The sequence below is a fragment of the Salvelinus namaycush genome, chromosome 36 (assembly GCF_016432855.1).
Source record: "Salvelinus namaycush isolate Seneca chromosome 36, SaNama_1.0, whole genome shotgun sequence".
Classification (NCBI taxonomy): Eukaryota; Metazoa; Chordata; class Actinopteri; order Salmoniformes; family Salmonidae; genus Salvelinus; species Salvelinus namaycush.
The window spans coordinates 18,966,619-18,986,840 of NC_052342.1; the positions used below are offsets into that span (position 1 = coordinate 18,966,619).

General features: G+C 42.0%; 1 protein-coding gene across 1 annotated transcript; it reads left to right on the forward strand.

Moving 5' to 3' along the window:
• The first annotated feature begins 1,255 nt into the window (after positions 1-1,255).
• On the forward strand, positions 1,256-6,355 carry LOC120030377 (E3 ubiquitin-protein ligase TRIM39-like). Its single transcript, XM_038975764.1, has 9 exons — positions 1,256-1,420; positions 1,663-1,767; positions 1,976-2,145; positions 2,344-2,442; positions 2,860-3,078; positions 3,583-3,688; positions 3,960-3,986; positions 4,418-4,593; positions 4,967-6,355. The coding sequence occupies exons 2-9, from the start codon at positions 1,665-1,667 to the stop codon at positions 5,339-5,341; spliced, it is 1,275 nt and encodes a 424-aa protein (XP_038831692.1). The 5' UTR covers positions 1,256-1,420; positions 1,663-1,664; the 3' UTR covers positions 5,342-6,355.
• The last annotated feature ends 13,867 nt before the right edge of the window (positions 6,356-20,222 follow it).

A 20,222-nucleotide genomic window follows, 5' to 3' on the forward strand; every position in this document is an offset into this window, starting at 1 on the left:
TTCAAATGTATCAGCAACATTAACTCAGGAGCACAATATATGGAACACTTTGACCTATAAAACAAAAATGAATAAAACAATTTGTGCTGATTTAAAAAAAAATCTAAATGAGGAAGTCATAGTTTTTATTTTTGCAGCACTTGCGTCATCCAGCATGACAGAGACCATGTCTAATGCTGCAGGTAGTATCAGCTCCTCTGCTATGGAGTGTTTTTTTTTGCACTGAGCAATTTGGTACGCCACCTTATATGATGCTAACAGTGCTCGCTGGTTTACTGAAGTAGCATTCACAAAGCGGGACGATTGTTGGCAATATTCGGCACGTTTTCGCTGAAAAAACTCAAGCGGCTTATCAGCGTGATTGGGGTGTAATGTCTTTAAGTGACGCCTTAATTTATTTGGCTTCATGCTGTCCGCTGCCAACATTTTTAGACACAGTCAACATACCGGTCTTTCCTCGTCTCCCACCGTAGTCCCAGTGAAGCCAAGCGCTACATACGCGTCGTCATATTTCCTCATCTTAGCTTTCGGGAGACTTACGTTTGTCTCATTATCTCCGTCTCTCTCCGCCTTTCTTTTCATCCCTGTTAAATATTTTTCCATGGTGTCTCTTAAGGGTTTGTTATCTGCACTTCATATCTCCTGCTCTGTGCTGTGTGCTCTTGTTCGGTGCAACAAAAAAACAATAGTGGGCGCGCCCCACTATTTGAGAAGGACTGTCCTAGAGCAAGACGTCTGTCCGCGATGTGGCTGGTTTTCCCTTTACAAACCGAGATTGTCTGGAGTCCCTGCCACATCTGCCACATCTGAGCTGTTGAATTGCGACTCCACTTTGTCTCTGTACTGAAGTTTTGCCTGTTTTATTGCTTTACGGAGGGTATCACTGGACTGTTTGTATTCAATCATACTGTATTAATATAATTGGAAAAATTGCTTTTATGTGTTTTTTTATTATTAAAAAACATATACTTTATTTGAAAGAGCTATTTTCCAGTAGAAAAGCAATATTCCAATTATATTAATACAGTACTATAGAGACACACAGAGGATGACATTTGTGCCATCTAATGTGGAGACCTGTCTATTGACCTGCCTACTGAAATGTTCTTGTTGGTAAATTACGTGATAAATGAGGTGCTTAGAGAAGCCTTTGAAGACTTTATTTCAATATCCCCACACTTGAGACCACACTGTGCCTTTAAGAGAGAATGATATTGCACCGAGGGAGAAATGTAAGAAGACTTCTAAGTGAAAATGAAAGTGTCGAGCTCCCCGTTTCTTGTAAACGCCACCGTTACAAATAATTCACCTGTGCAGATGAACAGCCAGACCCTTTGGTATAGTCTGCTTTCCATTCACTGGGTGAGCGACTACACTTCACTGTTCTCCACTGTCGACAGCAAAAAAATCAAGAATTAAGGTAGGAAAACTCCATGTCAAGACGCTTTCTGCAATATTATGTAACAACATGTTAATACAATCTGTTGCTTGTGTTATTACACCATTACTGACTGTAAGTCGCTATGGATACGTGTCTGCTAGCTAATAGACTAAAATGTAAATGTACTACAAAGGTAAAAGGGTTAAAGCAATGTAAATTGATACCTAACATTATTAGCCTATATGATCAAATTGTGTGTGTGTGTGTGTGTTTGCGTGTAGATATGGCGTCTCTCAGCATGACAGAAGACCAGTTGCGCTGTTCCATCTGCCTGGATATCTTCGTCCACCCTGTCTCCACTCCGTGTGGACACAACTTCTGCAAATGTACGCCATGTTTTATGGATCTTAACTTTGTATTAAGTTTCAAACAGTAAATTGTATCTATTTTTGTCTGCCACTGATGTACATAAAAATTGTCCCTAAGTGATTAATAAAGTTACTATCTATCTATCTATCTATCTATCTATCTATCTATCTATCTATCTATCTATCTATCTATCTATCTATCTATCTATCTATCTATCTATCAAAGCTTGTATCTCTGACTACTGGGATATCAGGGAAGCCATCTGCCCTCTATGTAAGGAGACGTTCAAGAAACGTCCCGACCTCCACGTCAACACGTTCATTAACGAGATAATCAACCAGTTCAAATCGGCACAGGAGGACATTTCTCCACACACCATTTTGGCATTGAGAGAGGTACGTGGTGTGGGACAGCTGAGTAAAATTGTAAAGATAGAAGATTTTTGTTCTTGATCATGTGACCTGACTAGGAAAAACTCCAGTCCTTGTTTAGAACTTATAACCAGGGCCCAAAGTTTTACCTGGTATGGTCAATTAAACAATTGTCCATCAACATTGTGATTATGGTTCAAATCAACCCATTCCCCCCTATAGCCAGAACAGGGGGACACTACAGATGGAGGAGTGAACAGGAAGATCCAGGCCAGACTGAAGAAGGTGGAGGAGATCAAAAACTCAGTGGAGATCAGCAGAGTGAGTTCTGGATCGTTTTCATAAAGAGTCTTAGAAGTGCTGATATAGGATCAGTTTAGCTTTTTTACAGCATAATGAATATGATTATTTTGGACAGGGGAAACCTGATCCTAGATCAGCACCCTGACTCTGAGATGCTTTATGAATACAGGCCCTGATAAGCATCGGACTGTTGTTCTCATCTATGTAGGGTACGGGTCTTCTGCAGTTGTAGTAATTCAATTCAATTATTTTACTTTCATCATCATAGCTGCATTTTTTAAATTAAAACTGATAAATAGTTCCGGGCCACACAATCTGAATGGTCTGATTGTGTGCTTTATTTCCTCATAAAGTAACACCTGTGACCCAGATTCACAATAGGTCATTTTTTACAGTACATTAATTGGTCTGAATCTATTTCACTTCATTCCACAGGCTAGTTCACAGAAAGACATAGAGGAAAATGAGCAGGTCTTCACTGCGCTGTTGCGCTCCATTGAGAGGAGCCAGGCTGACGTCGTCGGTGAGATCCAGGAGAAACAGAGAGCTGTGGAGAAACAAGCTGATTGGCTCATCAAGGAGCTGGAACAGGAAGTAGCAGATTTAGAGAGTGGAAATAATAAACAAGGGGAACTCCGTTCCACCCCACAACAGGTAGGTGTGCTACTGCTTCTCTCTGTGGTCGAGTTGAATGTCGTCGACTAGAGGGTTAGAGTTAGGGTTGAGACGGGATGTGGACATGAAGCTAGGGTTATGGTTAGGGTTGAAGCTACGGTTAGGATTAGCCTTAGCGTTGAGACGGGATGTGCACATGAAGCCAGGGTTAGGATTATTTCAGGTCAGTTCTTAGTAAAACTCAACTCAGCTGACTCTATCCAGTATAGCCAGAAGAGGGCCACCCCTCTTAGTCAGGTTTTTCTCTCTTCTGCTCTGGGCTGGGTTACTGTTAAGCACTTTGTGACAATGTTTATGCAAATAATGCATAAAATACATTTAGTTGAAGTCTGTCCTTAGTAAAACTCGATCCCAACTGTCCTCTGCTGTATATCTGCTCTGAGATCAGTCCTTAGTAAAACTCGATCCCAACTGTCCTCTGCTGTATATCTGTTCTGAGATCAGTCCTTAGTAAAACTCGATCCAAACTGTCCTCTGCTGTAGATCTGTTCTGAGATCAGTGCTAGCGGTGGTGGAAAAAACATCTGGGGAATTGTGTCCCAACTGGAGGATACCTTCAGAGAGGAGATGAAGAAAGTCACGGATAAAGGTTACAATTCTTTATTTATCTATAATGATACATTTTATAAAAGTTTACAAATACTGTAGAATCATGACCCACTGGGCACAGACGTCAATTCAACGTCTATTCCACATTTCTTCAATGTAATGACGTGGAAACAACGTTGATTCAACCAGTGTTTTACACATTTACAGTCATTTTTTATTTGGACCCATTCGATTTGGCTATAATTAAATTAGATTAAATCTTCACCATGAACAATGACATTTTCAATTGTGAGTTTTTTCTTTTCATTCAGGGTTGAAATTGCTGAAGACTAATGCAGGTAAAACATGCTACAATTTGCAATCCACATGTTCATCTCTCGTTTCTCAATCTCTTAACCCACCGTTGAATTATTTACCACATCATTTAATTAATTATTTTACATTTTACTGTCATTTATCCATTCTTGTTTTGATCCTAACTATAGCCTGGTCAGGTGACACCACAGGGTGGTCATGGACAACTCATGTCCCTAATTAAAACTAACAGAATGGATGGATGGATGGATTAAATAATGGATGGATGAATGAAAGGATTAATGTATGATGAATGTTTTGATGAATGGATAGATGGATAAATGAATGTATTAATTAATGGATGGATGGCTGAATGAATTAATGCATGGATGAATGAATGAATGAATTGATGGATGTATTAATTAATTGATTAATGGATGAATGATATATCTGCTTTATTGTTATTTTCCGATAGTGAACGTGATTCTGGACCCCGACACAGCTCATCCTTTCCTGGTTCTGTCTGAGGATGGGAAACAGGCGAGACACGTCAACGATTGGAGGATCCTGCCTTTCAACCCCAAGAGGTTCAATACCAGTATCAGCGTCCTTGGGAGGACAGGGTTCTCCTCCAGGAGATTCTACTTCGAGGTGAGATACAGTACAATAAAGAGCCAAACGGATGTATCGGTTGACTGACATTATCGGTGGATATTAGACTTTTTGGGCTTTTAGATATTTATCTTTTCGGTCTATATACCACCATATTAGACTGGACAAAAAAAACACACTAATGCTTTCAGATCATTGTTTCAAAGGTAAGAAATCAGCCCTCAGAGTATCATTGTAGGGTTGTTTCAGTTTTGCGGGTATATTAAAGGGAAGTTGTACTTGCTATGACTGTAAGATGTGGTTCTCGTACCTAGCGATGAACTGTAAGTCGCTCTGGATAAGAGCATCTGCTGAATGACAAAAATATAACTATAAATGTTGTTTGTTTTTTTACTTGAATTTGAACTTAAAGGTGCAGGTCTCTGGGAAGACTGACTGGGGCCTAGGAGTGGCCAGGGAGTCCATCGACAGGAAGGGGAAGGCACTCCCGACCCCTGCGATTGGCTACTGGACCTTGTGGTTGACCAATAGGTATGAGTACAAGGCTGCAGATGATTCTGGCTCCACCCTCCTCTCCCTGAGGGAGAAGCCCCAGAAGGTGGGGGTGTTTGTGGATCACAAGGAAGGGTTGGTGTCTTTTTACGACTCGGAAGCCAAGGCTCATATCTATTCCTTCACTGGGTGCACCTTCAATGAGAAACTTTTCCCTTTCCTGAGCTCTAGTGTCAATGACAATGATAAAAACTCTGCCCCATTTGTCATTCTGTCTGTCAGTCATAGAGGCTGACAGGCTGATTGGTTAGAAATCAAGATGGGATGGGCCACATGTATTTTGATTGGTTCTGGTGTGTTGAGAACTCTGATTCTTGACATAGCCAAGGGAAGTAGGGCTGCCGCCACCCCTGATAAATTTAAATAATTTTGCCTAAATTATATAATGACTTCTGTCTGAACACTGACTGAATTTGTGCAGCACGTGCGCCAAATATTGAACAACATGTTGAGTTGTGGCCATAGAGATATTATCCATAGAAGGATTCTCACCTTGCCAATTTCACTGGTATACTCATGGGTACGCTCAAAATGGCTGCCAGTCCTGACTTAATGGACACTTTCCTTCTATGGTTTCTGTTTCTATGGATTGTATTTCTATGGGTTTTCTTTTTCTCCGTTGCCGTCAGTGAATAGCGAAAGGCCTTTTGCAAATGTCTAAATACAATTGAGGGAAATATGTTAGGAAAGCAAATGCCCACTGCTGAAAAGAGAAGACTAATCTGTCTGTAGGAGCTACCAACTCAGACGAACAGCACTGTTTTCAAAGTAGCTCAGGCCTATCTTGAAACCATCACCGGTACGGTGACAAGGCTAAACATATTCATGCTATCTTCATCATTGGGTGAGTCAATGCCAGTGGAAAGTTGATTTAGAATCCTGCTATAGCCTATAATACATTTCCTCCTAATGTTGTACAATCTGTCTCGTTTCTTTTTATTAGCCATGGGCCAGGTCAAGACCAGGTCATTTTTAATTCATCTGTTTGACAGTGTCAGAGTAGCCACTCATTTCGTTCATTTGTGTAGTAATATAAATAAAAAAATCTGATAATGTCTCCTGTCATGTAGGCTTAAATGACATAGAATTGCATGAAATGCGTTTATTAAAGGCCATATTGTTTTAAGACCCTGCAACAAACAAAATCCCCATCTGTGTCCATCCTAAAAACACTTCTGCTGAACTGTTTGCCAGTATGCAAATGTAATGATATATGCGATATTATAAATGGTATTTTATGATTCTTGAACTCTGCCCCATTTGTCATTCTGCCTGTCAGTCATAGAGGCTGACAGGCTGATTGGTTAAAAATCAAGATGGAATGGGCCACATGTAATTTGATTGATTCTGGTCTGTTGAGAACTGTAGTTCTTGATGATAGTACTGATTATTTGTCCAATAATCAATCTGCCTATGTGTTGAACTTGGTGTTAACTGTCTGTGATTTAGATAATATGACTAACATGACGAATAACATCTCAATAACATGACGAATAACATTTCAATAACATGACGAGTAACATTTCAATAACTTGACGAATAACATTTCAATAACATGACGAATAACATTTCAATAACATTTAAATAACATGACGAATAACATGACGAATAACATTTCAATAACATGATAAGATGACAATAACATGAAGAATGTTGATTTAGTTGATATAGTATGTTCAAAAATGTATTAGATGAGTGATTACAGCTATTTAGAGCCTGTTTGCACTGTTCTGTGAAGGGAGTAGTACACAGCGTTGTACGAGATCTTCAGTTTCTTGGCAATTTCTCACATGGAATAGCCTTCATTTCTCAGAACAAGAATAGACTGACGAGTTTCAAAATAAAGTTATTTGTTTCTGGCCATTTTGAGCCTGTAATCGAACCCACAACTGCTGATGCTCCAGATACTCAACTAGTCTAAAGAAGGCCCGTTTTATTGCTTCTTTAATCAGAATAACAGTTTTCAGCTGTGCTAACATAATTGCAAAACGGTACTGTACGCCTATGTAGATATTCCATTAAAAAACATTAACAATGTCTACCTGTATTTCTGATTAATTTGATGTTTTTTTAATGGACAACAAATGTGCTTTTCTTTAAAAAACAAGGATATTTCTAAGTGACCCCAAACTTTTGAGCGGTAGTGTAGTTACAAATCATTTGTAGACTGAAAATTCACTGCAAGAAGACCCAAACAGATATCATATTTGACAAAAAAATTATAATTTCAAACCTTGCTTACGTTTGTATAACATCACATACGCTGAATATACAAAACATTAAGAACACCTGCTCTTTTTTAAAGCTATGATCCCTTATTGATGTCACTTGTTAAATCTACTTCATTCATTGTAGATGAAGGGGAGGAGACAGGTTTACAAAATTAAAATCACTTGGAGCTGATATGCTGGTGTTTTTACAGTATTTTATGTCCAATAATTAATAATAAAAAGTTAAACAAATTGCTCAGAAAACTTGGGGGGTCGAATATAATCACCCAGTTGGGGAACCCTGGCATATATTATTCATATACATTATATATGTTATTACCAGGAATAACTCCTAACTAACTAGGGCCCTTGTCTGTTAATAACTCCTAACTAACTAGGGCCTTTGTTTCCTTGTCTGTTAAGGTAAGGGAAAATTGTTCGGTTAACAGGTGAGGTAGAATGACTCACCTTCTTCAAGACCAGTTCGGTGATGTTAGAATCTGTTAGCGCTATTGTCGAGGTGAATTTCACCTGCACTCCAACATATCCCCCAATACACACGCATACTTAGTACCCCCTCCGTCTTTAAAATCTTTTCATGCTCTCATTATTACTTTAATATTTGGGTACACAAACACACATTTCACTCACCTGTGTAGTAGCAGACAAAAGACTGGATGAGTGCAGATAATATTGTTCCATAGTCCATTGTTTGTGATCCATACTTCATCACAACCCTCAGACGTTCCTTGGAAATTATTAGTCTCTCCCTCGTCCCAGTATCTGAAGGTGTCGCTCTGGTCTGACCACTTCCAGGAGTCTCTGAACAGGCCGATCCACATGCTGCTACCATTGGCCACTCTCTGTACCAATCAATCAAATGTATTTATAAAGCCTTTTTACATCAGCAGTTGTCATAAAGTAACTTCTTTACTGTAACCCGGCCTAGAACCGAAAGAGAAAGGGAGATCACAAGTGGTCCTCTGTTCCTTTGTGGCTCAGTTGGTAGAGCATGGTGCTTGTAATGCCAAGACAGTAAGTTCAAATGTTTGTATGCATGCATGACTGTGTCGCTTTGGATAAAAGTGTCTGCTAAATGGCATATACTAAATGGCATATATTAGGGACGAAACATAGAAGAAAACAAGAAACCTGTATCTCCTGGTTCTCAGTCTGGTTCCTCACACTGGCCAGGTCTGTGTGGTACTCTCTGCAGTAACTCTGCGCCTCAGACCAACTTTGGCTTTCATTAATCAAACTGAAATTATTGGAGGAATTGGTCCCTCCTGTTGGGAAATGATATTATGAACAAATTTGACCTGTGTGTGTGTGTGTGTGTGCGTGCATGGCCAGAGGAGGCTGGTAGGAGGCGCTATAGGTGGACAGGCTCATTGGAATGGAATAGTTGGGAACGGCATCAAACATATAGAAACCACATGTTTCACTCCGTTCCATTTATTTCATTCCAATAAGCCCATCCCCATTGTAATGAATACTCAGGGAGAAAAAGGTGTAGACTCACGCGCAGAAGTGAGTCACCTTCGCAGAAGGCAGGAATCGTGGTCACAGGCAGGCAATGGTCATACACAGGTAGGCAAACAGGCAGGTGAATCAAAACTAGGACTGAAGGCTATAACTGGTTCTCACAAACAAGCTAGGAAAAGGCTTAGTAGAGTCCAAATGAACAATACCTCACAAAGGCACAAACAGAATGAACTGAACTAAATAAGGAGCTGATGCGACCAGGTGAGTAAATAACAGGTGAAATCAATGAACAAAAATGAAAGACAGGGCTACGTTCCAGAACACAAAGAAACAGGGCTACGTTCAAGAACACAATGAAACAGAACACAAGTTTGACTAAGAAAATAAATACAGAACCTTACACCCATGTCTTATTGGATATGCCTTCGGGCGGGTCACAAGGTCCAAGTATCCAATGACACCTGTTTTCCCACTTGAATTTGGTTGTGCTTTAAAATTGTTGTAATGTGCAGTGATAACACGTGTCAACTAAACCAAAAATAAGACATTATTTTTTCTTTGGAATTTGGTGGTTCTTTTAGATGGTTGAAAGCAACGTGAATACACATTTGGATTTCAAAAAACCTTTGGCTGTCTTTTTGAGTGGGTGAATATAAATTGTAATCTCATTGATCAACGTATCTACAAATATTACCCAATTGTCCACATTGAAATGACTTGGTGTGCCCAGTGGTGTGTGTATCGTCCAAAATAAATGCATAATAGGTTGATGTAGTCGGTTATTTCTTACCGTCGTAGCAGATGAAGATTTCCTTGTTTGAGCAACGATCGTCGTTCCACCTTCCGTTGTCTCTCATCACTGCGCAGTACTGTCCACTGCCTTGGTCATCAGGCTGTCCACTGCCTTGGTCATCAGGCTGTCCACTGCCTTGGTCATCAGGCTGTCCACTGCCTTGGTCACCAGGCTGTCCACTGCCTTGGTCACCAGGCTGTCCACTGCCTTGGTCATCAGGCTGTCCACTGCCTTGGTCACCAGGCTGTCCACTGCCTTGGTCATCAGGCTGTCCACTGCCTTGGTCACCAGGCTGTCCACTGCCTTGGTCATAAGGCTGTCCACTGCCTTGGTCACCAGGCTGTCCACTGCCTTGGTCACCAGGCTGTCCACTGCCTTGGTCATCAGGCTGTCCACTGCCTTGGTCATCAGGCTGTCCACTGCCTTGGTCATCAGGCTGTCCACTGCCTTGGTCATCAGGCTGTCCACTGCCTTGGTCACCAGGCTGTCCACTGCCTTGGTCATCAGGCTGTCCACTGCCTTGGTCACCAGGCTGTCCACTGCCTTGGTCATAAGGCTGTCCACTGCCTTGGTCACCAGGCTGTCCACTGCCTTGGTCATCAGGCTGTCCACTGCCTTGGTCATCAGGCTGTCCACTGCCTTGGTCACCAGGCTGTCCACTGCCTTGGTCATCAGGCTGTCCACTGCCTTGGTCACCAGGCTGTCCACTGCCTTGGTCACCAGGCTGTCCACTGCCTTGGTCATAAGGCTGTCCACTGCCCCAGTTTCTGAACTCAGCCCCTCCCTCACTGTAGTAGTCACTGTCTTCCAGAGACCACCTCCAGCTGTTAACATCATCATACAGCCCTATCCAGACAGTATTATTGTAATCACCAAAATGTTCTAAGTTCAGCAATCTGTTCATATCCTCCATGTTGTCTATGGTGGCCAGGTCAGTGTACTTATCTCTGCAGTATCTCTGTGCTTCAATCCAGGTCTTGGGGTCATAAATAAATAAGTATTGGCCGGTGAGGAATGCGAGAGATCCTCTACATTAGCTGGATCGTTTCAAATGAGTGAAGGAGAAACATTTGGAGATACTTATAATGAAGTAACACTTTCACACAAGCCCGACGTCGGTACACTTATGACAACAGCCAGCTCAAGTGCAGGGCGCGAAATTCAAAATATATATTTTTTAAATATTTAACTTTCACACATTAACAAGTCCAATATTATTGTAATCACCAAAATATGAAAGGTACACATCTTGTGAATCCAGCCAACGTGTCCGATTTTTAAAATGTTTTACAGCGAAAACACCACGTATATTTATGTTAGCTCACCACCAAATACAAAAAAGGACAGACATTTTTCACAGCACAGGTAGCATGCACAAAGCCAACCTAACTAACCAAGAACCAACCAAACTAACCAACAAACAACTTCATCAGATGACAGTCTTATAACATGTTATTCAATAAATCTATGTTTTGTTCGAAAAATGTGCATATTTCAGGTATAAATCATAGTTTACATTGCAGCTACAATCAGAAATTGCACCGAAAGCAGCCATAATAATTACAGACACCAACGTCAAATACCTAATTACTCATCATAAAACATTTCTGAAAAATACATAGTGTACAGCAAATGAAAGACAGGCATCTTGTGATTCCAGCCAATATTTCCGATTTATTAAGTGTTTTACAGCGAAAACACAATATAGCGTTATATTAGCTTACCACAATAGCCAGAAACACATGCCATTTCCCAGTAGCAAAAGGTTAGCGATCGTAACAAACCAGTAAAAGATATATAATTTTTGACTAACCTTGATTTTCTTCATCAGATGACAGTCCTATAACATCAGGTTATACATACACTTATGTTTTGTTCGAAAATGTGCATATTTAGAGCTGAAATCAATGGTTATACGTTGTGCTAACTTAGCTACTTTTTCCCACAACGCCCGGATATTTTTCGGACACTTTTTCTGACACACATATTCTGACCAAATAGCTATTCATAAACATAACTAAAAAATACATGTTGTATAGGAAATGATAGATCCATTAGTTCTTAATGAAATCGCAGTGTTAGAATTCTAAAAAATAACTTCATTACGACATCCAGCTTCGGTATAGCTAGAGTACACAAAAGTTGGGCGCCCACGACTAGTTCACATGTACGACAGATATATGAAATAGCATCATAAAATGTTTCTTACTTTTGCTGATCTTTCATCAGAATGTTGGACAAGGGGTCCTTTGTCCAGAACAGTCGTTGTTTGGATTTAGAACGGACTCTTTCCCTCTTGAATTAGCAAGCGCACTAGCCAAGTGGCGCGAATCTATCCATCGTCAACAAAGTCAGAGAACGGAACACGGCAAAACTCCCCAAAAAATTTCAATAATCTGATTCAACTATATTGAAAAAACATACTTTACGATGATATGGTCACATGTATCAAATAAAATCAAAGCCAGAGATAGTAGTCGCCTATAACGGCAGCTAAACAGAAGGCAAATCCAGGTCCCTTGACGCGCTCTCCAGGAAACAGGAAATGGGGTACACGTCATACAAAGAGCTTGTATTCCACTTCAGACCAAGATAAACACTAAATTTCTTCTCTCACCGCCTCTTGACATCCAGGGGAAGGTCTCTGAAGTGCATGTATACTAATACGTATCATGCCCATTTATAGGCAGGAAGTAGAACGGAGCCTCGATTTCAGACTTTCCACTTCCTGGTCAGGAAGTTTGTGCCAAATGAGTTCTGTTTGACTCACAGATATAATTCAAACGGTTTTAGAAACTAGAGAGTGTTTTCTATCCAATAGTAATAATAATATGCATATTGTACGAGCAAGAATTGAGTACGAGGCCGTTTGAAATGGGCACCTTTTATCTGGCTACTCAATACTCCCCCTGCAGCCAGAAGGAGTTATAATGAAGTAACACTTTCACACCTACGCAGTTGTAGCTCCCGGCTCCCCTTACATATCCTGTATGACCAGTGATCCAGGTCAACAGCATCAATGTAACAGTATAATTTTAGACCGTCCCCTCGCCCCGACCCGGGCGCGAACCAGGGACTCTCTGCACACATCAACAACAGTCACCCACGAAGCATCGTTACCCATCACCCCACAAAAGCCACGGCCCTTGCAGTGCAAGGGGAACCACTACTTCAAGGTCTCAAAGCGAGTGACGTCACCGATTGAAACGCTATTAGCGTGCACCACCGTTAACTAGCTAGCCATTTCACATCGGTTACACATACAGATCTCATATTGAATTATTATTATGTATATTTTTTATAAATATTGATGTTACAAATGTATCATTTGTACATTTCTTTATTAAAAATGTAGTTATTTGTTACATTTGAGTGTATAAAATCTAGCAGTATTACTTATTTCTCTGAGAGCGAGTCGCTCTGGATAAGAGCGTCTGCTAAATGACTTAAATGTAATGTAAATGTATATATAGCATTTTGCAAAAAAAACATGATTATTTGCCTCTCTGAAATGAAACCATGAAGTGATAGATTTTAACCAAATACATGTCTTTCAGTGAACAACCCGATGCCATGATTAGATAGTGAAAAAATACACCAATCCCTTTCATAGTTTATTTAAACAATAAAAGCTCATTTACAAACATTTCTGAAATTGGATATTTAGCGTTTTGGAATAAAACTCTTAAGTGTGTGAAAGCAAGGCAACTTATCCTCTTCGTCCCATTTGGGCTCTCAGGCCACAATGACTCCACAGACTCCACAGACTCGTTGTGTCCACTGGCAACGGGGGAAGAGAGAGAACTGGTTTAGTGAGACTAACTGAGGGTATAGTGCATATTTTCACCTGAGTCCTTGAGCTCACATAATACTGGGGATAAGCACTCATTGTAACACATTGTAAAGAGAGAGAAAGAAGGTATAGCCTAATCAGATCAAGCAACCAAAAAAGTTTTCGAATTGATTTTTGTTGCGTCACGTAAGTGTTTGGGGTGAAGAAGAAAAAAACATGTAACAAATAAGTAAAAAAACATGACAAAATATTTGTAGTGGCCATTAGGACTCAGTTATTGTATATAAAGCATGTAGTGGCCATTGGGACTCAGTTCATTGTATCTAAAGCATGTAGTGGCCATTAGGACTCAGTTCATTGTATATAAAACATGTAGTGGCCATTAGGACTCAGTTCATTGTATAAAAAACATGTAGTGGCCAATAGGACTCAGTTCATTGTATATAAAACATGTAGTGGCCATTAGGACTCAGTTCATTGTATAAAAAACATGTAGTGGCCAATAGGACTCAGTTCATTGTATATAAAACATGTAGTGGCCATTAGGACTCAGTTCATTGTATATAAAACATGTAGTGGCCATTAGGACTCGGATCATTGTATATAAAACATGTAGTGGCCATTAGGACTCAGTTCATTGTATATAAAACATGTAGTTGTAACGGGCTTCCTCCTTCTCTTCATCCGAAGAGGAGTAGCAAGGATTCGACCAAAATGCAGCGTTGGAGTTATACATATTATTTATTACAAGGAACAGACGAAGATGGAAAAACTCTTGAACAACAATACAAAACAACAAACGAAGTAGACAGATCTGGACTACGAACTTACACGTAACGAAGAACGAACGAACCAGTACTGACTACAAACAAAACGAACGAACGATACAGTCCCGTATGGTGCAACAAACACAGATACAGGAAACAACCACCCACAACAATCAATGTGAAAACACCTACCTTAATATGGCTCTCAATCAGAGGAAATGAAAACCACCTGCCTCTAATTGAGAACCATATCAGGTCACCCTTTAACAAACATAGAAACACATAACATAGACTACCCACCCAAACTCACGCCCTGACCGTCAAACACATACAAAATAACAGAAAACCGGTCAGGAACGTGACATAACCCCCCCCTCAAGGTGCGTACTCCGAACGCACCACCAAAAGTCTAGGGGAGGGTCTGGGTGGGCGTCTGACCACGGTGGTGGCTCAGGCTCTGGGCGAGGTCCCCACCCCACCATAGTCAATCCCAGCTTACGTCTCCCCCTTAGAATGACCACCCTCATTTTACACCCACTTAATATAAATGGTAACCTTAAGATAAGGGGCAGCACCGGGACAAGGGGCAGCACCGGGATAAGGTAGCTCAGGACAGAGAGGTAGGTCAGGATAGAGAGGTAGCTCAGGATAGAGGGGCAACTCCGGACTGAAGGGCAGCTCCGGACAGAGAGACAGCTCTGGACTGAGGGGCAGTTCTGGATAAATGGCAGCTCTGGGCTGAGGGGCAGCTCATGACTGGCTGACGGCTCTGGACGCTCATGGCTAGCTGACGGCTCTGGACGCTCATGGCTAGCTGACGGCTCTGGACGCTCATGGCTGGCTGACGGCTCTGGACGCTCATGGCTGGCTGACGGCTCTGGACGCTCATGGCTGGCTGACGGCTCTGGACGCTCATGGCTCGCTGACGGCTCTGGCAGATCCTGTCTGGTTGGCGGCTCTGGCAGATCCTGTCTGGTTGGCGGCTCTGGCAGATCCTGTCTGGTTGGCGGCTCTGGCAGATCCTGTCTGGTTGGCGGCTCTGGCAGATCCTGTCTGGTTGGCGGCTCTGGCAGATCCTGACTGACGAATGGCTCTAGCGGCTCCTGACTGACTAACGGCTCTGACGGCTCGGGACAGACGGGCGGCTCTAATGGCTCGGGACAGACGGATGGCTCAGACGGCACTGGGCAGACGGATGGCTCAGATGGCGCTGGGGAGACGGATGGCTCAGATGGCGCTGGGGAGACGGATGGCTCAGATGGCGCTGGGGAGACGGATGGCTCAGATGGCGCTGGGGAGACGGATGGCTCAGATGGCACTGGGGAGACGGATGGCTCAGATGGCACTGGGCAGACGGATGGCTCTGGCCGGATGAGGCGCACTGTAGGCCTGGTGCGTGGTGCCGGAACTGGAGGCACCGGGCTAAAGACACGCACCTTCAGGCTAGTGCGGGGAGCAGGGACAGGGCACACTGGACTCTCAAAACGCACTATGGACCTGGTGCGTGGTACCGGCACTGGTGGCACCGGGCTGAGGGCACGCACATCAGGACGAGTACGGGGAGAAGGAACAGTGTGTACAGGGCTCTGGAGACGCACAGGTGGCTTAGTGCGTGGTGCCGGAACTGGAGGCACTGGGCTGGAGACACGCACCCTAGGGAGATTGCGTGGAGGAGGAACAGGGCTCTGGAAACGCACTGGAAGCCTGGTGCGTGGTGCCAAAACTGGTGGTACTGGGCTGGGGCGGGGGGGTAGCGCCGGAAATACCGGACCGTGCAGGCGTACTGGCTCCCTTGAGCACCGAGCCTGCCCAACCTTACCTGGTTGAATGCTCCCCGTCGCCTGCCCAGTGCGGGGAGGTGGAATAACCCGCACCGGGCTATGAAGGCGAACCGGGGACACCATGCGTAAGGCTGGTGCCATGTAAGCCGGCCCAAGGAGACGTACTGGAGGCCATATATGAAGAGCCGGCTTCATGGCACTTGGCTCAATGCCCAATCTAGCCCTACCAGTGCGGGGAGGTGGAATAACCCGCACCGGGCTATGAACACGTACAGGAGACACCGTGCGCTCTACTGCGTAACACGGTGTCTGCCCGTACTCCCGCTCTCCACGGTTAGCCTGGGAAGTGGGCGCAGGTCTCCTACCTGCCCTCGGCCCACTACCTCTTAGCCCCCCCCCAAGAAATTGTTGGGGTTTCTTCACGGGCTTCCGTGCTAGCCGCGTACCTTCATATCTCCGCTCCTGGGCTGTGGCTGCCTCCTTCTCCTCCCCAGAGCGGCGATTCACTCCCACCTTAGCCCATGGTCCTTTTCCTTCTATGATTTCCTCCCAACTCCAGAAATCCTGCAATCCTTGTTTCGTGGACCACTGTTCGTGGTCCCGCTGCTTGGTCCGGGTTTGGTGGGTGGTTCTGTAACGGGCTTCCTCCTTCTCTTCATCCGAAGAGGAGTAGCAAGGATTCGACCAAAATGCAGCGTTGGAGTTATACATATTATTTATTACAAGGAACAGACGAAGACGGAAAAACTCTTGAACAACAATACAAAACAACAAACGAAGTAGACAGACCTGGACTACGAACTTACACGTAACGAAGAACGAACGAACCAGTACTGACTACAAACAAAACGAACGAACGATACAGTCCCGTATGGTGCAACAAACACAGATACAGGAAACAACCACCCACAACAATCAATGTGAAAACACCTACCTTAATATGGCTCTCAATCAGAGGAAATGAAAACCACCTGCCTCTAATTGAGAACCATATCAGGTCACCCTTTAACAAACATAGAAACACATAACATAGACTACCCACCCAAACTCACGCCCTGACCGTCAAACACATACAAAATAACAGAAAACCGGTCAGGAACGTGACAGTAGTGGCCATTAGGACTCAGTTCATTGTATATAAAACATGTAGTGGCCATTAGGACTCAGTTCATTGTATATAAAACATGTAGTGGCCATTAGGACTCGGTTCATTGTATATAAAGCATGTAGTGGCCATTGGGACACAGTTCATTGTATCTAAAACATGTAGTGGCCATTAGGACTCAGTTCATTGTATATAAAACATGTAGTGGCCATTAGGACTCAGTTCATTGTATAAAAAACATGTAGTGGCCAATAGGACTCAGTTCATTGTATATAAAACATGTAGTGGCCATTAGGACTCAGTTCATTGTATATAAAACATGTAGTGGCCATTAGGACTCGGATCATTGTATATAAAACATGTAGTGGCCATTAGGACTCAGTTCATTGTATATAAAACATGTAGTGGCCATTAGGACTCAGTTCATTGTATATAAAACATGTAGTGGCCATTAGGACTCAGTTCATGGTATATAAAACATGTAGCATTACAGTAAATGGGGACAGGAGGTAAAACAGTTAGTTCACCCCGATGTCCACAACAGAGGACATTTATTAACAAGCTGATGTCCACAACAGAGAACATTTATTAACAAGCTGATGTCCACAACAGAGGACATTTATTAACAAGCTGATGTCCACAACAGAGAACATTTATTAACAAGCTGATGTCCACAACAGAGGACATTTATTAACAAGCTGATGTCCACAACAGAGAACATTTATTAACAAGCTGATGTCCACAACAGAGGACATTTATTAACAAGCTGATGTCCACAACAGAGGACATTTATTAACAAGCTGATGTCCACAACAGAGGACATTTATTAACAAGCTGATGTCCACAACAGAGAACATTTATTAACAAGCTGATGTCCACAACAGAGGACATTTATTAACAAGCTGATGTCCACAACAGAGAACATTTATTAACAAGCTGATGTCCACAACAGAGGACATTTATTAACAAGCTGATGTCCACAACAGAGGACATTTATTAACAAGCTCTTATTTAGCTCTTATTTAATGTGAATATAGCATATTAGTGTAGGGGGACCTGTTGGAGTGATCTTGACCTGATAGACAAATCACCTGCAGAGATGGAGCACCTTATGTACTTGTCTATGGTTATAGCTGTTTATAACTAGATATGAGCGTGTGAAACATTTAAATTACCTTAGATATATGCATATGACAAAATTCATATTTTCTTCAAAATTATGAAAACTAAATGATATTATCATCAAATGATGGTAATTTAGATTGTTCTTTGGAAAAAATCTGAACTTTATATAAAGGAAAAATACATATTTTTGTTTGAAAGAAAATGCAAATTCACTGTAATTTTGCTAAAATAACAGTATATTTTGGTCATTTTTCATTTCAGATAACATTAGTTACAGAAATAAGTTCATATTTTGCTGTGATTGTTACTTTTTCCAAAAGTGACCCCAAATGGTAACGGCTGTGCACTACCGTTCAAAAGTTTGGGGACACTTAGAAATGTTCTTGTTTTTTAGAGAAAAGCTATTTTTTTTGTCCATTAAAATAACATAAAATTGATCAGAAATACAGTGTAGACATTGTTAATGTTGTAAATGATTAAAAAAAACATATATATATCTACATAGACGCCCTGAGGTCCAATATCAGCAACCATCACTCCTGTGTTCCAATGGCACGTTGTGTTAGCTAAAAAGGCCAGCATCCCGGAGACGCCTCTTCACTGTTGACGTTGAGACTGGTGTGACGTTGAGACTGGCCAGAAACAAATAACTTTCTTCTGAAACTCGTCAGTCTATTCTTGTTCTGAGAAATGATGGCTATTCCATGGCTATTCCAAGAAACTTAAGATCTCGTACAATGCTGTATACTACTCCCTTCACAGAACAGCCCGAAAACTGGCTCGAACCAGGATAGAATGAGGAGTGGGAGGCCCCGGTGCACAACTGAGCAAGAGGACATGTACATAAGAGTGTCTAGTTTGAGAATCAGACACCTCACAAGTCCTCAACTGGCAGCTTCATTAAATAGTACCTGCAAAACACCAGTCTCAACATCAACAGTGAAGAGGCGACTCCGGGATGCTGGCCTTCTATGCAGAGTTGCAAAGAAAAAGCCTTATCTCAGACCGGCCAATAAAAAGCAAAGATTAAGATGGGCAAAAGAACATAGACACTGGACAGAGGCACTCTGCCTGGTGTTTTGCGGGTACTATTTAATGAAGCTGCCAGTTGAAGACTTGTGAGGCGTCTGTTTCTCAAACTAGACACTCTTATGTACATGTCCTCTTGCTCAGTTGTGCACCGGGGCCTCCCACTCCTCTTTCTATTCTGATTAGAGCCTGTTTGCGCTGTTCTGTGAAGAGAGTAGTACACAGCGTTGTACGAGATCTTCAGTTTCTTGGCAATTTCTCACATGGAATAGCCTTTATTTCTCAGAACAAGAATAGACTGACGAGTTTCAGAAGAAAGTCTTTGTTTCTGGCCATTTTGAGCCTGTAATCAAACTCACAAATGCTGATGCTCCAGATACTCAACTAGTCTAAAGAAGACCAGTTTTATTGCTTCTTTAATCAGAACAACAGTGCAAACATAATTGCAAAAGGGTTTCTAATGATCAATTAGCCTTTTAAAATGATAAACTTGGATTAGCTAACACAACGTGCCATTGGAACACAGGAGTGATGGTTGCTGATAACGGGCCTCTGTACGCCTATGTAGATATTCCATAAAAAAATCTGCCGTTTCCAGCTACAATAGTTATTTACAACATTAACAATGTCTACATCATATTTCTGATCAATTTGATGTTATTTTAATGGACAAAAAAATGAGCTTTTCTTTGAAAAACAAGGACATTTCTAAGTGACCCCAAACTTTTGAACAGTAGTGTATGTAAAAATGTAAGTTGTGTATGAAACATGTTTATTTCCTTTATTACATGAAAGAAAATCCTAATTCTATAGCGACAATATTAACATTTAGATAAGTGCTGATTTAGTGGATATAGTTTGTTGTGTAAGTATATTTTTTTACATTTAACTAGGCAAGTCAGTTAAGAACAAATTCTTATTTCCAATGACAGCCTACCGGGGAACAGTGGGTTAACTGCCTTGTTCAGGGGCAGAACGACAGATTTTTACCTCGTCAGCTCGGGGATTCAATCCAGCAACCTTTCAGT

Excerpts from the sequence above, each read along its gene's own strand:
- LOC120030377 (XM_038975764.1), top strand. The coding sequence starts at position 1,665 with ATGGCGTCTCTCAGCATGACAGAAGACCAGTTGCGCTGTTCCATCTGC. Across the intron at positions 1,768-1,975 it reads TGGACACAACTTCTGCAAAT|CTTGTATCTCTGACTACTGG; the intron begins GTACGCCATGTT and ends TATCTATCAAAG. Across the intron at positions 3,079-3,582 it reads TCCGTTCCACCCCACAACAG|ATCTGTTCTGAGATCAGTGC; the intron begins GTAGGTGTGCTA and ends CCTCTGCTGTAG.